Source organism: Simochromis diagramma, unplaced genomic scaffold, assembly GCF_900408965.1.
Source record: "Simochromis diagramma unplaced genomic scaffold, fSimDia1.1 OVJJ01000304.1, whole genome shotgun sequence".
NCBI classification, from domain to species: domain Eukaryota; kingdom Metazoa; phylum Chordata; class Actinopteri; order Cichliformes; family Cichlidae; genus Simochromis; species Simochromis diagramma.
In genome coordinates, this window is record NW_024387030.1 from 6,439,999 (window position 1) to 6,457,950 (window position 17,952).

The following is a 17,952-nucleotide window of genomic DNA, read 5'->3' on the forward strand; positions in this document are numbered from 1 at the left end:
GTCACTAGTGAAGCGGTCAACAGCAGAGTGAAAGTGCTATACTGAAATGAAGACAACAATGTGTCTTACACAAACGTGACTTTTTTCTAATTTTGAAACTTGTAGTATTTGTTATAGATTTTACGTGATAAATATTAATTACGCAAATTTTTTTTTTTTTTTAAATGTAAAAATTCCCCATTTCATTGCCCAGTCTTCTTCAGTCTTAAGCGTGAATCTACTATGACTCCAATCTATGCATCGTCTCGATCTTTTGTTTATTGTTTGCCTAAAGACACGAGCATCAATCCAGGTTTGCCTGCAGGAAATTCCTTTGGATCTAAGATTAGATTGTGTGGTCCATAGATGCTACCCCTGACTGACGGGGTTTTCTGGTTCTACTTGGCACCTTAGTTCTCGGTTTGCAGCTACAGAACCTAAGCCTGAGGCTTGCAAAAGCTGACTGTTGACTCTCTTTGACGGTCTGTGAAGCAGAAAGCTAGTCAGCAAAAAGAAGTCACTCAGAACTGTGTACCTCTTGAACAACACAAGCAGATGTTACATTAAACACTGTGGCGAAAACACAATTGCGGCGGGGAAACTGGATAGTACTATTGCTGTCATGTAGCTCCCTCTACTGTCTGATGTGAGACCTGCAGAATGTCCATGTGGCTTTGTAACTCCGCCAGAGGTGAGACGGGTTTCACGGTCTTTAACTTCAGCTGAAAATTCGCTATCTGCTCCTAAAGAGAAAAAAAATGACAAGAAAATTAGAACAAGAGAGCAGAAAAGGCCAGAGGTCAGATCATTAGTATTAAGAAATAATTCCAAAGCTATACAAGATGACAAGAAAAATGAAGCTTCACCACAGGTAAGGCCAGTTCTGTTAGCTTCTTCCAATGGGATTTGACCTCTTCTTCACTCAATAAACCTCTGTCCACCAGTCTTCCAATTACAAACCGGTAGTTCTTCCTCTAAAAAACAACAACAAAAATAATAAAAACATTTATAGAAAATTAGAGATTTCAGTGTCAAATGACTTTAAATTAAATAATTAGAGGTTATAGAAAAGGTTACATTTTTAAATATGTATATAAATAAAACTGTTTAAGGAACACTGGGCCTGACAGAACTGAACAAAAAAAAAAAAAAAAAAAAAAAAAAAAAAAAAAAAAAAAAAAGGGGGGGGGGAAGAATTCAAAATGATGGAGAATGCTGGAGGCCAAATCTTTCAATTCAAGACAGGGACCGTTTCACATGTCATTCCCCTCGGCCTTGTTTCCAGTCTGTTTACTCTAGAAAGCAGACAGACTGGAAAGCAGGAGGAGTATTAAAATCCACTGGAGAAGCAGTGAAAATAAGTCAAAGAAGAAGAATCCAGGAAGGAAATAAATAAATAAAGTCTCCATCCAGTATAAACATGCTATAAAAGTGTTTAGGCGAGTAGGTTTGAACAATTTATAGTAAAGAAACTTTCAAGAAAAGAAACATCAACAGAACTGTTCCATTTTGCCGACACTGTTCAGTCTTGTAGATTTTTAACACATTGAAATTGAAAAGGAAAAAAAAAATAAAACAATGTGTGTTGCACACCTCAATCTATAATGTTTTTTTAGGATCTATCCAAGGACATGTATAACAAGTCTGATATATGTTCAATTTGACTGTCATATTATGATCATTAATACATCTATATCATTCATACCTCTGTGTCGCTGGCCTTCAGCACAGCGGTGACTGTAAGTGGGGTAAAGAGCAGGTGGATGGGGGCGGAGGAACAGCTGTCTTTCTCCCACAGCTCAGCGAGCTGCTCCAGCAGCGCTGTGACAGGAGGCTCTGACCCTGAACCATTACCAACAGCATCCCCGCCACGTCCGCTGCACTCTGACAGAGGCAGCACCGGGAGCTCTGCCGACACTGAACAGATACACAGAACACATTCTCAGGTCTGTCAAGGACGTTTCATAATGTTTGCATTTAAGAAGCGCAGCAATTTTGAATGATGAGAGTTAAACACTTAAAACATTAAACAGCCTGGAATCTCTTACCCAGTTTGCAGGCCAGTAGGACACTACAGTTCAGAAGCATCTGCTCTGACAGTACATTCAAAAACTAAGCAAGAAAAAAAGAAGGAAGACTGTAATTAACACTGGGAAACGACTCATCAGTAAATTCGGTGTAATTTTATGACACTCGTCTCTCTCTGATGCACCTTTCTGCAGGATAATGTTTCTCCCACTTTTTGCAGCAGTGTTAAGAGCTGAGAGCCAGTCGGCAGCTCCTTATCAGTCCTCGGGCCCACAGCGATGCTCAGCAGTTCCTACATTAAAAATTAAACCCTTTGAGTTCAGACATATCGTTGACTTTTACATCTTAGATCTTATTTATTACATGGACTTTCTAACATTCTGGTGAGGCACACTCGTGATTTAACAGTAAACTGTGTGACATAGTGGGGGGGGGGGGGGGGGGGAGAAGAATCACAAATGAAATGTTGTTATTACAAAGCACTGCTGAACAAACTACTAACACAAAAAAAATAAATAAAAAAAAAAAAAACCTTCATTTCAACGATGATGTCAGAGGGCAGTGAAGCACTGTGGTCACAGTGGGGAGGACAGGACACCACTCTCTCACTTCCTTGTTTCCTCTTGGGAGTTTGTGACTTTTCCTGAGGGACCAGCTCAGCCACAGTTCTGTCCACATCAGAGTCTGGAGCAGGTGGACTACCAAGAGCCTTCATCACGCGGTCATACCTGCTCTTCCACTCCCGTCTTACGAGTGCTTTATAATGAGAAATTAATGGAAATTAGATATCCTGAGAGTGCTTCTCTCATCTACAATGGAAATTATGTTCTTAAAATAATACCGGCACCACAGAGAGTTTGAGGTCAGTTCAATGTTTTTGTACGCTTTAGTCTGGAGGCTTAGTTAGTAGTAAAACAGGCCTAAGTCGAGCACAAAAAGCTTGCAAAACTACTGCCCTGCCATAAAATCCAGCCTTTCCTTCATTTACATTCATTCACCAGATCAAAGCAATCAGTGCATTCATGTTCCAGTGGGGACTTCCCAAAACTGTTTTTAGAAAGTTAAACAAAAACACAAAGACTTGCAAATCTTATAAACCGAAATTTTATTCAAAATAAAACATTTAAAAAAAGAAAAATGGAAGAAATTGTTTGAATTTGTAAAAATCATTTAAGAAAAAAAAAAAAAAAAAAGAAAAAAAAAAAAGTTTGGATAGGGCCACGTAATCACTGTGCATCATATTCTGAAAACAGTTCATCAACCCCATCTCCTACCTGGGACTGATGTACCTGTATGTACTTTTCAGCACTGATGGTGCCTTTCCAGCTGTGCAAGCTGCAAAATCCATGAACACTAATGCACCCCCATAACCAACAGAGATCCAGCCTTTGGAACTGAGCACTAATGACAAACTGGATGCTCCCCCTCTTCTCCTCATTGCAATTTTAATCCATCTGACCACACAACAGTTTTCCACTTTGCCTCAGTCCATTTCAAATTAGCTTCAGCTCAGAGAAGACAAAATGTTCTCTGGATTATATTCACATATGGCTTCTTCGAGAAGGCTTGCTCGAGGTCCACCTGTCTGTAAACAATTCCCCACGTAATGTTTTCTGGAACTCTTCCTAAACTCAAGAATCATACCCGTTTTAAATGCAGTGCTGCCTGAGGGTCCAAAGGTCAATCTCAGTTAACCTATTAGGTTGAAAGATTTTCTTCCAGGCGTGTCCTTTTCAATACCACTCACTTTCCCACCCTTTTGCTACCTGCGCCCCAGCTGCCATACCCCCATGTTGCCACCATCAAATTAAACACAAGTGTATAAATGCCTCTAGGGATGGGTACGAAAACCAGTTCTTGTTGAGAACCGGTTCCCATTGTTTCAATTCCTTGGAGTTGTTTGCCATTTTTGCAAACGATTCCCTTATCGATTCTAGTCGCCCCGAATTACATCACCACGTTGCGGAACGTTTTGCAACTTCGTTGGCCGAAGTTGCAAAACTGGCAGGAAACACGGCGCCTAAGCGGCTCAAACGCTGAAAAGTTTGGTCATACTTTACGAGAACGGATGACAACAGGGCAACTTGCAATACTTGCAAAGTAGATATTTCAATTAAGGGAGGAAACACTACGAATATGCAAAAGCATTTGCTCACAAAACACGCGATGACCTTAAATGAATGTCGTGTTTTTAATTCCGCTCCGGACTCGTGAATCTCAACCCAGCAGCAGCGGTAACGTTTGCACGTCCTCTCCCGTTAATGCGGCAGGTACTGTAAATAATCTGCTAACAGTGCATATTATGTTAGCGCGATCTGCCTTATTACAAAACCTGCCATTACAGTGCATTTAGGTGACCGTGATGAGAGAGACAGACAGAGTCTGGCTGGCTCAGATGCTGGCAGTTCTCACTGCAGTCTACCATTAGCGTCTCCTTTCAGGCCAGGGTAGACGAATGTCACCGAGCAGTGACTAAGTTTGTGGTAAAAGGCTTGCACCCATTTGCCACAGCAGATGCCCCCGATTTTCGGTAAGTGAATGTGTTTAATTGTAGGCAGGGACATTACTGGATATTCTTGTGTAATTGCTACAGAAGAATATTTATTTTATTATTTTACATTTACAATTTTTTTTTTTCCTGGGGACCCTGTGACACCCCATTGAAGAGCCGTAGGCTGTGGATCTCTTAAGATCTCACTGTTGGGTTTGTAAGGCCATGTTACTCCTAAATTTCTATCTTGTTCAAAGAGAAGATATAAAACAAAGTTCTAAGCTAAAAGGAGAACGCTAAGAGAATCAATAAAGAATTGAATTGTTAAACAGAATCGAAATCGTTAAAATCTTATCAATACCCATCCCTAGATGCCTCTCTAGAATAAATATGACATTACATTTTGTCTGTGTCTGTTGAAGTATAAGCTAAGATTTTTGAAAGTAAATAAAATGAACAACCGGTCATTGTATCTCCTTCCAATAAATAGATAAATAAAAATTATAATCTTCTTCTGCAGACATACAGAAAATGCACATCTGAAACAGCTCTATATTTAAGTTTCTGGGTGATCTATCCCTTTAATTACCTGTAATGTTAGCCGAAAGCCAGCTGCAGGCTTTTTCTGTTGCAAGACGTTTGGTGATGTCTTCCGAAGTGGCAAGTACCTGCGTAGAAATTCGAGTGTAAATATCCAATTCCAAACTCACCCACAAAGGTTTCTCAGAAAATTATTTTATTAGCTAAAACTCTATATTGCTGTAGTTTGTTGTACTTATGTTCTGCTTCCCTTTTTTTTTTTTTTCTTAAACCAAATATGTATTCTTGGACTTACAGTAGGCGAAGTCTCATGAGGGAGCAATATTCGTATGGCTTCAGGGCTCTTCTCACAGCAAAATCTGCAAGCAAGAGGGTGTTTTCTTAACTGAAAGTGGCACCTTGTAATAATTCCCAATCAAATCTATTCACGTAACAAGAAAACGGCTGAGCGCTTGTAAAATAAGCTCTCGTACCTGGTGGCTCTTGCCAAAGCCTCCAATCCCGCATCACACAATTGAGCACAAATGGAGTCATTCAGTTTTGAGGGATTTGAGTTTGGCGACCCCAGTCCGTCTCTCAGCATCTTTTCTCCTCGTCCCACCAACTCATTTACTAAGGTAGCCCTGCGGGAAGCCCAAAACGAATAACACAACTGTACAAAAATTACATTTAAAATATTAAAATAAAATAACAATGCTCTTAGTAAGTCTTGAGCAGATATCTATATAACATTTAAACACAGAGTGGTAAATTTACAGCAGTTGCCACTGAAGTGCTGTAAAACAAGCTGTTGGACAGTCTCTAGCCTCCTAGGTAAGCAACCAACCAAAGCTGCAGGCTGATTACAAACTATTCTCAGAGTCACTTTCAATTGGAAAAGGATAAGCTAATGGAAGGCAGGTTAAATAAAAACCAAAGGGATGTGAAAGCTGCAGTTAATTTGCAATCTAGTGGCTTAAAAACCAGCTTACTCCGAAAGCTCCACAATACTCACTTCATATGCTTGACAGCATTGGATCCAACCCTCTCAGCTACAAATTCCACAGTGCGACGTAACGATGGAGGCTGGTTGTGAAAGAAGGCTTGCTCGAGGTCCACCTGTCATATTCAAGCAACCGATTTAAATACCCCACACACAGAAATTATTGCATTTAAAGTCCTGTTTGCTGTGCCGCTTGGTTATTCACCTGCAGTTTCTGCTGTGACCTGTGAGCTGCTGGCGTGTCCTTGAGCTCAGCAGACGTTGGAGTAATCTTGCGGATAATTCCTCCGCTCTTGGCTGTGCTTCCGGACACAAAGGCAGCCAAAAGCTTACGAAATTCACCTGAATGAATAAAAAAAAATAAAATAAAATAAAAAAGATGGATTTATCTAAAGAAAGCGCGTGTTGCTGTCCCTTGGCTCATCTGTGGTGAACGTGTTGAGCAAACGTGAACAAAGCTGTGCAGTTTCTGATTAAAGGACGGTTTATTTTTCAAACTTCTTAATGAAACTCGAGTCCACCAATGACTAAACAAAAGGCCAAACAACCTATAAGAACTGTGCCATTCTTGCGCTCGCTACTCTGCATCCAATCAAAGGGCAAAAAATCCTGCAAAGATTGAGTCCTGTAGATGCAAGACTTTACATTTAATGTGTCTATGGTTAAGAGTAATCACACCAGTAGAACAAAAAAAAAAAAAAAAAAAAAAAAAAAAAAAAAAAAAAAAAAAAAAAAAAAAAAAAAGAAATTACCATCCTCAAGACAGAGCTTCACTTTAACCAAAAGAAAAGACCAGGACATGCTAGTCCAACAACCCAGCTCCCCGTATGCAAATTAAAAGACACAAAAATAACGTGAGGACCAACCTCGAACCTACAGATGAAATGACAAAGCAGTTTTGTTATGAAAAAAAGCTCATAACCAGCCCAAGAGAAACTCAATAAAAAGCCAAGAAAGTGACTGATAACATACAAAGTAATTCACTGTAATAATTTTTACTGTAATTTACTGTAAGCGACAGACACTCTTTCTTGCAATTCAAATACTTTGTGAGACAATCCATTTTATTAGTATTATTTTTTTTTTAATGCTACTACCAGTAAAAAAAAAAAAAACAAACAAAAAAAAAAAAAACAACACACCTTCTCACAGATAAACATACACGTGTAGATGAATGTGCGAATCAGCTGGCTGGTTGTACCAAACTTGTGACTCCTTGTTCCCATGAATCTCAGTAATAAAGGGGAAGGTAAAGACTCCAATGTTAATATGGCTATTAAACCATCTAAATTAAGGCATGCAGAAATAAACAGCCACTATAAATTAAGATAAGAATACAGTGCCCTTAAACCCAATTTAAACATAAGATTTACATTCAGCATTCCACATTTCTACTCACCAAGAAATGGACAACAAGTATAAAGAAGCTGCTGATCCACCAGAGGAATACAGTCCTAAAAAAAAAAAAATAAAAAAAAATTAACAAGCATATAAAAACAAGTTGTTTTATGGACAAACACCTATTAAAGTTTATTTGTCACTTACAAGCCCTGCCACATTTATGTCGCTTTCTTCCACCTTGGCAACCTCAGTAAACTCACTAGTGAAGAAAATATCCTCTGGAATCACTGGGATCTACACAAGTTAAAACACAACAAGTTCAGCTACATGTTAGCATTACGTATAAATAAAATATTATTCTCAGGCATCATAAAAGTGTTAAATAGATCTTTGATTCATGATTGGTGAGTCTGCTGCTCACTGTATAAACCATTACATAAAAAACAAATCTTGCCTACACATTGTAACTCACCTGAAAGAGCCAGCCTAATACTGACACCATCAGTAGCTTATTTAGGTAACACATTTCTTCACATCGATCAAGAACCAGTCTCCTGCAAGCAAACAGGAGACTTTTTATTTTACTATATACACACACACCATTTACCTGTACTGTCATAACTAGTTTACATGCATGCATATGAAGACAAACCTATATAGGAGAAGCAGTGTGCCCAATGTGGTCCTGTAGCAGAGCAGCCGAGGGCCGATAAAGTCTAGCATGGAGAGGAACTCCACCAGCCAGGGAACAGTGAGGATGGTGTGCCTTCTCCTTATACTGTTTCTCAACACAGCACACACATCTAGCACTGGAACACTCTGTGGGACCAAGAGGGAAAGGAAAAAGTAGCATGGCATCAAATATACATTTATATCTGTACTGCAGATGTACAGGAAGAAAATAAAAGGAACTGAAACTACTTCTGACTTTTACATACACCATTTAAAAACAGGCCTGAACATTTGGTGCAATAAGTATTTGTTTCGTCACCTTGCTGCGCAGGGCTATAGCAGTATCCTGTATTTCTCTGGACGGCTTCTCGGATGTTTGGTAAGGCAGAAAGGAAATGAATCCCAGAAACTTTGCTAGAAGACGAGCTAGGAGCAACACAGAGGAGAACCGCTGCTTCTCATCCTAAAAAGGATGAAATAATAAACAGCATAAGAGCTCATCTTCTTAGAGTGGACAGGTTTAAGAAGATGAGCTCTCCAGGTACCCAGGTTAAAATACATTGCTTCAAATAAAAAAGGAAAATACAGCTGTAAAGCATTTTAACAAAACACCCACAAAAGCTGCAGATGCAGATAACAAAATACCTGCTGCTCCATGTCTCCATCTTCCTCCTCCTCTTTGTCCCGCTCACAGATGGAAGCAGGAGGGCTCAGGATGGACACCTCGTCCAGCTGGAGTAGCTGCTGGCACAAGCTATCCTGCAGGTGCTGGTTCAGCTGGCAGCTAGTGCACAATATACAAAACGGATTATAACAACATAGTCCATTAAAAAAAATTAAAGAAAAAAAGTTTAACTAGTAAGAACACAGGAAATTTATATGAAATTTAATATTTATTATGCTGTTATCTTTTTACTTAAATGTTGTTGTCTCACCAGCTAGCAGCCTGCAGGAAGTCCCTGAAGAACTCTTGGTAACCAGGAAAAGATGGAGGTGAGCACGGGCCAACAACTCCGTGAGGCTGAATGAGACGCTCTTCAAGACGCTTCAGGCGCCCCAGACCCTCAGCTCCCAACATGCCTAACAAGTCAGCATCAGGAGCATCTCCAGAAGTGCTGTTCACTCGGGGACCTTTACACATCTAAAGGAAAAAAAAAAAAAAAAAAAAAAAGAAGGTCAATTTGAGACCTTATTGGGCCAAGTAAGAAGAATGTCACATGGTGGCAACTTCTGCAATGAGATAGATAGCTTTTGTTAAAATGTATGATTTACCTGAATAAGCTGCTTCAGGAACAGACGCGCAAAATGAGAATGATTTCCTGCAGAAGTCATCTGACTCATCATTCCTCTGAAGTAAAGACAGAAAAAGATCCTTTATTACATTGAAATCCTTAATTTCACCCAATTCCTGACCATGAGGGGGAGAAATAAATAAATAAAACGCTGCTGTAACTAACTGGACTTACCTGATCCTATTTCCAAGTGCAGTGTCAAAATTCCACCCGGGTTCCTTGTGAAAGTCCTCCCACTCTCTCAGCACCTCATAAAAAATATCTCTGTGAGAAGAACAAAAGAATCAGGTGATTAAGATAATTGATGAATGGAAAAAATATACTTGATCATTAATAAAATTAATTCAGTGGTTTTATTCAACTTATTTCAACAGTTGAATCTTTAATTCACCAAACAATCAAGAAAAGTTTCTCATCTCACAATTAAATCTACAAATTATCCAACTATAATATTTCACACTGTGTCGATCGACAAACAACATTGCTTTTGCAATTTAAAACAGTTCACCTCTATAAAATGGACAAAAGCAGAAATGTACCTCTGTTTTTTGAAGATGTGGAAGGCCTTGTCACTGCTAAAGTTGGACCGGTTGTCAGTATCAGGTTGGAAAGGGACCGAGTGGATGAAAGTGGACACTGAAGGAGAGAGCTGAAATACATTCATTTAATTTTTTTTAAGTGAAGATGGGTCAAAATAAGAATCTGGATTAACAACATAGGTTGGTAGTAATGTTTATAACATAGCATACAGCACTGGGAAAGATTTAAAAACACAATAAATGTTTGCATTTACTTCATCAGCTGTACAATACAACTCTGTTACCTTGGCCGTGCTTTTATCTTGGGCCTGAGTGAGTAAGTCCCTGAGATGTGGAGAGAAAGATGCCACCCGTTCATTCTCTGCCAGCAGTCGCAATGTGCACTTGTCCAAATGAGCTACCAACCTGATAAATTACAAGAAGACATGGTTACGAGTCAAAAAGTTAAGAATGTTGAGTAGTCTGTTAAGTGGAAAAAACAAAAGACACTCACTGAAACTGATTCTCCAGGACCTTCACTGCAAAATACACACAATTGTGTACTAGTCTTAAATAACATCTTTCGAGAATATCTGAAAATTTGAAACAGATCGGGACCTTCAACACACACACACACACACACGCAAATATGCAATCCTAGTATTTGTAATATTCCGTGACTGCACACCTGAGTGTGAATGAGCTGCACACAAACTTTCCTGTTCATCGTCATGAGTGTGAGGGGACCGAGACGTTAGTAACTGCATCACAAAGAAGAGCTCCAGGAAAATGTTTGGTACGAGGTTTTCTGAAAACACATAAAAAATTTTTTTAACTAATTTAAATGTGTTTAGTCTTTTTTAAATTTCTTTCATTATTAATTACTCTTTAATTACTTAACAGAAACCTGTTGACAGGCATTTACTAATAGCTGTTCTTCATCTAGCAAAATTGTTTGTACAAGTTCATTTTATCCTCATGTAATTGTTTTTAGATAATGATCACCACCTTGTGGTCATTTACCAGAGATGCAGGTACTATACAGCTCAACCAAAAGATCCAGTTCCAAGGAGAAAGTGACTTTGGATGGTTCAGGACAAGTTGTCTGTTGTTCTGGTGTAACTTTAGATCCTGTTTTAAGCACTGTCTTGGTAGGGGTGCATGGTTCCAAAGAAGACGGCTGAGGAGAGCCGACCTGCTGGGCACGCTTTGTCCTAAAAACAAGAAATTCCTGATCATAAAACTACAAAGATAAACTGAGATGTGGAAAAAAAGATACTTCAGCTGGTGCAAAAACAGCTGAGACTGTTATACATATAGGAACCTGAAGGGGAATTTTACTCTAATCCAGAGTGTACAGACGATTACCAACAAAATATGGATTACACTTCCATCATCCCCTGTAAAACACAGCAAAATATTACCCATCTGTAAGTAATATGGCACCCACTAGCAGACATGGATTACTGGCCAATCCAAAAACTAAACACATTTTTCCCCACAATGCACTCAAATCTGTCTGACCAAATCGAGGAAAAGTGCACTTACTTTTCCTTTTTAAGCAATTCCCTTTCTTCCTGCAGACTCAAAGAATTGCCCCCTGTCATCGACCCCTCGAGTGGCACTACTCCTGACAGGGGGCTGGATGGTTTACTGAACGGGGTGGAAGTGAAGCAGGTCTTTGGTTTAGAGCGTGGCCGCTCTGCACTTACTGGTGTCGGGTTTATTCTTCTAGTTGGCTTAGATGCCCTGAGGAATAACAGAAGTGGTCAGATTGTTTGAAAATTACATCTTCAAATCTATATTTACAACTCTACTTATGTTAGACTTGTGCAGACTCACGCAGGAGAAATGGGTGAGGAGCCAACAGGAGGGAACTCCTCCAAGTTGTTGAAATTGAGCTGACCTACAGACGGAGGTGAAACCTGCTCAATTATCCTACCATACCCTTCTCCTCCTCTTACTGATCTCCTCCCCCCAGTCTCATCAATATAATGCCCTCCACGTCCTCGCCCCCCCAATGACATGTTGCCACCACTCTTCTTGCGGCTTTTCTGGGACTGGAAGCTAGGGCTGTGCTGAAAGTCAGGAGGAGAAACCATGTAGTCCCCAAGCATGATCCTCTGCCCACCACGCCGCTCAGATCCTGAAGGCCTGGAAGCAGGGCTCCATGTTGTAGAAGAGGAGGGGCTGCTGAAGGCAGTGACCCCGCTCAGACAGTGAGATCCTTCAGGTCCAGGTGACACAAATGAAGGAGAAAACAGCTGGACGCGGCTCGCAGCCCGAGTACCACTTCCACCACTGGCAGACTTGCAGCCCCTCTTTTCCGAGAAAACTTGGGTCTGTGCAGCAGGCCTAGGGCGGCTGGGAGTCTTAGCTGGGGTGGCGGGGCCATGAGTGAGTGCTTGACTGCTCTGCTCTCTCAGAAAATTTAAAAGAAAAGGGACGAACTCCTCTTTGTGAACTGTCAGCCCGAGTTCACTAATCGACAGCTTGTCCTCGTCCTGTTGAAGAAAAAGACTTTAAGTGTTGGAAAACTGGATCGAGACAAGCGCACCAACCATCTATCAACCATGAAATAACTCAGATCATCAGCGCGATTAAATCCTAGATGCATCCCAAGATAGTAGATATCCACGCAATTAAATCTTCTGGATAGAGACAGTTAAATCTCCTAAGAAAATTATTATCTAACCTAGCTAACAACGTGCTGGCTAATTTATGGCAAAACCCCACATCTGTCTTAAGAGAATGAAAATAATAGTAAAATTATTAAGTAACTGTGGTAAATTATGACAGGTTTTACTGAAAACATTTCTTCTGAAAAAAGGGAAGCTGACAGCTACCATCTTGTCTGTAGTCGACCTGATCTACAGCTAACGTGGCTCGCTAGCACAGCAGCTAAAAGTTTTGTTTACAATTAGTTACAAGCTGTGTCATCACACAGAACAAAGTAAGCGGAGATAAAACGCAGATAAATGCTCCTCTCGTGATAGTATTACCCGTTTCAGACCTACCCCTGCACTCTTTAGCCAGTCCACCACCTTAATAATATCCACTTTCTGTGATAGAAGCGATTCCAAAAGAGCCGCCATTCTTGCCAAGCGCTGCGCGGCTGAAGAACTGAGAGGAAAGGGGGCGGGGTTAGCCTGTACGCATGCGTGTTGCAAATTACGTATGCCAACCACGTGTGCTTGTCATCTGAGCCTTCAAGAGTCATTCAAGGACCGTTAAAAGGGCCTGCTTTCACATGTCATCCACCCACTAATAATAACAACCTAAATACAGTCCTTTGCAAAAAAAAAATAATCTCGAGTCACCACTCATTTTTTAATATTTCGCTTCCAAGGAGGGAGACTTTCTCAAAAACCTTTTAAAGTGGTGTTGCGTAATAGTTTTCTGGGCTTTCTGAAAATCATAGCATGGTGTGCTGTGTTGCCTTAGAATAACCTGAGGAAATTGGAAGAAGTTTTTGAAAAGTATCCTAAAAAGTATCCTAAAGTCATGTCCTATCATGCACTTCCTTTTGGAAAACATCTGATTGATCAACGTCTTCGCTTTTCAGCATGACAATGATCCCGATAACACTGCCTGTGCAGTAAAAACATACAATGAAACACTATCAGTCGCGGACTGGCATCGCCTGGACCTCAGCATTACCGAAAAAATGTGGGATCATGTTGACAGAAAACAAAAGAAAGGGCAGCCAGCATTCAAAGAAGAGCTTTAAATACTGTTCAAATAGCCTGAATAACTATTCCTTAACACTACTTTACAACTTAAAAAAATTAAAAGAAAACCTCGGGGTGTGTTGAAAATAATGGTGCTCACATGAAGTGTATTTTTGCCTCACATACTGTATTTCTACATACAGTGGGGCAAAAAAGTATTTAGTCAGCCACCGATTGTGCAAGTTCCCCCACTTAAAATGATGACAGAGGTCAGTAATTTGCACCAGAGGTACACTTCAACTGTGAAAGATAGAATGTGAAAAAAAAATCCATGAATTCACATGGTAGGATTTGTAAAGAATTTATTCGTAAATTAGGGTGGAAAATAAGTATTTGGTCACCTCAAACAAGGAAAATCTCTGGCTCTCACAGACCTGTAACGTCGTCTGTAAGAAGCTTTTCTGTCCCCCACTCGTTACCTGTATGAATGGCACCTGTTTGAACTCATCATCTGTATAAAAGACACCTGTCCACAGCCTCAAACAGTCAGACTCCAAACGCTGTCATGGCCAAGACCAAAGAGCTTTTGAAGGACACCAGGAAAAGTATTGTAGACCTGCACCAGACTGGGAAGAGTGAATCTACAATAGGCAAGCAGCTTGGTGTGAAAAAAAATCAACTGTGGGAGCAATCATCAGAAAATGGAAGACATACAAGACCACTGATAATCTCCCACGATCTGGGGCTCCACACAAGATCTCATCCCGTGGGGTCAAAATGATCATGAGAACGGTGAGCAAAGATCCCAGAACCACACGGGGGTACCTGGTGAATGACCTGCAGAGAGCTGGGACCAAAGTAACAAAGGTCACCATCAGTAACACACTACAACTGGCAGGGAATCAAATCCCGCAGTGCCAGACGTGTTCCGCTGCTGAAGCCAGTGCATGTCCAGGCCCGTCTGAAGTTTGCCAGAGAGCACATGGATGATACAGCAGAGGATTGGGAGAATGTCATGTGGTCAGATGAAACCAAAGTAGAACTTTTTGGTATAAACTCAACTCGTCGTGTTTGGAGGAAGAAGAATACTGAGTTGCATCCCAAGAACACCATACCTACTGTGAAGCATGAGGGTGGAAACATCATGCTATGGGGCTGTTTTTCTGCCAAGGGGACAGGACGACTGATCCGTGTTAAGGACAGAATGAATGGGGCCATGTATCGTGAGATTTTGAGCCAAAACCTCCTTCCATCAGTGAGAACTTTGAAGATGAAACGAGGCTGGGTCTTCCAACATGACAATGATCCAAAACACACCGCCCGGGCAACAAAGGAGTGGCTCCGTAAGAAGCATTTGACAGTCCTCGAGTGGCCTAGCCAGTCTCCAGACCTCAACCCCATAGAAAATCTGTGGCGGGAGTTGAAAGCCCGTGTTGCTCGGCGACAGCCCCAAAACATCACTGCTCTCGAGAAGATCTGCATGGAGGAATGGGCCAAAATACCAGCTACTGTGTGTGCAAACCTGGTAAAGACCTATAGTAAACGTTTGACCTCTGTTATTGCCAACAAAGGTTATGTTACAAAGTATTGGGTTGTATTTTTGTTATTGACCAAATACTTATTTTCCACCCTGATTTACAAATAAATTCTTTACAAATCCTACCATGTGGATTCATGGATTTTTTTTTATTTTTATTTTTTTATTATTTTTTTTTTTTCACATTCTGTCTCTCATAGTTGAAGTGTACCTCTGGTGCAAATTACTGATCTCTGTCATCATTTTAGGTGGGGGAACTTGCACAATCGGTGGCTGACTAAATACTTTTTTGCCCCACTGTATGTTTGCAACTTACAATGAATCGCTACACCTACACTACCAGTCAAAATTCTGGACACACCTTCTCATTTTTCTTTATTTTTACTACTTTCTACATTGTATATACACACTGAAGACATCAAATATATGAAGCAAGATATATGGAATTATGTAGCAAAACAAAAATGCTAAAAACTCTAAATATGTTTTATATTTTAGATTCCTCAAAGTTGCCACCACTTGCTTTGTTGACCACCTTCTCTCAATGAGCTTCATGATGTAGTCACCTGAAATGGTTTTCACTTCACAGGTGTGCCTTGACAGGGTTCATTTGTGGAATTTCTTGCCTTCTTAATGGGGTTGGGACCATCAGTTGTGTTGTGCAGAAGTCAGGTTGGTACACAGCTGACAGCCCTTATTTGACTACTGGTTCACACCGTGAAGCATGGAGGAGGAGGTGTGATGGTGTGGGGGATGACACTTTGCTGATGACACTTTTGGGGATTTATTCAAAACTGAAGGAACACTGGACCAGCATAGCTGCTAGGGGTGCAACGATACTCGTATCGATATTGAACCGTTCGATACAGTGCTTTCGGTTCGGTACGCATATGTATCGAACAATACAAAATTTGTAATTTATTTTATCAACTTTCCTTCTGATGATGCTGTCTGTGTTGAGCGCTCAGTGAATCTGCGTTCGACTACTCCGCCTAGGCTGCACTGTCGAGCGCAGATCCACTGAGCATTCAACACAGACAGCATCGTCAGAAGGAAGAGCGCAGGGCAAGCTAGCAAGACAGAAGTTAAGCTCCCCTTGCAACATGGCAAATTGAACCTCCCCCACCCTCATTCAGATCTGGCGTTTGGAATTATTTTGGTTTTCATGTGACGTATGACCCTGAAGGTAAGCGCGTCATGGACTAAAGTAAAACAGTATGTTGGATGTGCCACGCAATGCTCAATTACATGGGTGGGAACTAGTGTGTTAGCGCAGTTAGCTCGTTAACGTGTTGGCCGTCTAGCCCCACGCAGGGGTAGCTCGTTAACGGAGATTAACGCTGACAGCACTAGTGGGAACACAACGAATATGACTGCACATTTACGCCGACATCATCCTAGTGCAAAGACAAGTGGAAGCAGACAAAAACAACAAGCAGGCATGCTACAAACTTTACCCGAGTCATTTAGACAGCCGTTAGCACATGATTCTCCTTATGGGGACCTGATATGTTTAATATTGTGGCGAGCTCAGACAAGGAGGAGACGGAGGTATCGTTTGGTCTTGCTTCCCGTGAGCTAGCCAGGGAGCACAGCCGTTTATTGACATCTGCAGAAGAACACTGCCGCTAGCTAACTGCTCAGCGCGGCAACCGCACAGCAACAACAACACACAGAGCGCCCTCTGACCCCGGAAGGACACACCGTCGCAGCGAGAAGGCGTCACCCGTCACTATGGCAACATAAACAAAACATAACTGTACAAACAGAACCCCGAACAGCCCCGACCCGCTACATAGCCCCCACCTAAGGGGTCAGTCGTCCCCGACGACCCCATTACCCCACACAAAGTCCTGCAAATGTCCAGGTGCCTTCTTTTGGCGCACCGGCCGGTCACGACCGGCAGGGGAAAAGTCGCTCGGGTCAGAACATGGGGTGCCACCATCATCCCACTTCTGACACCAATGTGGCGAGCTCAGACAAGGAGGAGACGGAGGTGTCGTTTGGTATTGCTTCCCGTGAGCTAGCCAGGGAGCACAGCCGTTTATTGACATCTGCAGAAGAACACTGCCGCTAGCTAACTGCTCAGCGCGGCAACCGCACAGCAACAACAACAACACACAGGGCGCCCTCTGACCCCGGAAGGACACACCGTCGCAGCGAGAAGGCGTCACCCGTCACTATGGCAACATAAACAAAACATAACTGTACAAACAGAACCCCGAACAGCCCTGACCCGCTACAATATGCTGCTGAGAATATAGCCCAGAAGAAGTGTATAGTATAGCTTTTACTTTGGAAAGAGCCATTTCTCTGTAATAAACTCTCTTTTCCAAAGATGAGTGATTCCTCAATCAGATACAGGTGTTACCGCGCCAGATCCGCGGCCCCGAACCGTAGTAAGGAAACCTCTGGCAGTTACTTGAAGGTTCCGTAGCCGGCAACAGCTTACTATACAGGTCAACTCCGCTAGCAAAAAGATCGAAGGAGGCGTAGGAAACTGCTTCACCGAACTTTATTTCTTCTCTAAGGCACGAACACCGCGTACAGTGGGCTGAAACAGTTTACTCACAGCGAGCATCGCCGACACAACTCTGGCTGTCAAGGGAGTTATTATATTCCTTTTATTTATTTTCTTTTCGTCTCTTCTGTAGCTAACCGTTACTTTTTCCCCTTCTCCGCTCTCTCTCTCTCTTCACACACACACACAGGCAGTCCCGCTACACACATCCCGAATACATTTCCCATCAGGCTTCATCCTTAAAGGGCCATGCCTGTAACAGGGCTTGCAAAATCGCTAGCCGGCGTCCCGGGGCTAGCGATTTTTCCAGTCGGGCTACCAAAATCTATCTCTGCCCTGCCAGTCGGGCTATTGTAGGAAGGAAAAATATATGTCAATGC

At 41.6% G+C, this 17,952-nt stretch overlaps 1 protein-coding gene across 1 annotated transcript; it reads right to left on the bottom strand.

Moving 5' to 3' along the window:
* Positions 1 to 87: 87 nt before the first annotated feature.
* cdan1 (codanin 1) lies at positions 88 to 12,995 on the bottom strand. The gene is made up of 28 exons (XM_040042506.1): positions 12,861 to 12,995; positions 11,686 to 12,347; positions 11,392 to 11,592; positions 10,867 to 11,057; positions 10,532 to 10,651; positions 10,358 to 10,436; positions 10,149 to 10,269; positions 9,865 to 9,974; positions 9,500 to 9,589; positions 9,306 to 9,381; positions 8,969 to 9,174; positions 8,679 to 8,817; positions 8,353 to 8,496; positions 8,014 to 8,180; positions 7,834 to 7,915; positions 7,566 to 7,655; positions 7,420 to 7,474; positions 6,226 to 6,362; positions 6,033 to 6,136; positions 5,512 to 5,661; positions 5,334 to 5,397; positions 5,088 to 5,166; positions 2,540 to 2,763; positions 2,192 to 2,299; positions 2,028 to 2,091; positions 1,685 to 1,896; positions 846 to 953; positions 88 to 722 (listed from the first exon to the last, which is right to left on the bottom strand). Exons 1-28 carry the CDS (start codon positions 12,936 to 12,938, stop codon positions 600 to 602), a joined length of 3,984 nt encoding a protein of 1,327 aa, XP_039898440.1. The 5' UTR covers positions 12,939 to 12,995; the 3' UTR covers positions 88 to 599.
* Positions 12,996 to 17,952: the final 4,957 nt, after the last annotated feature.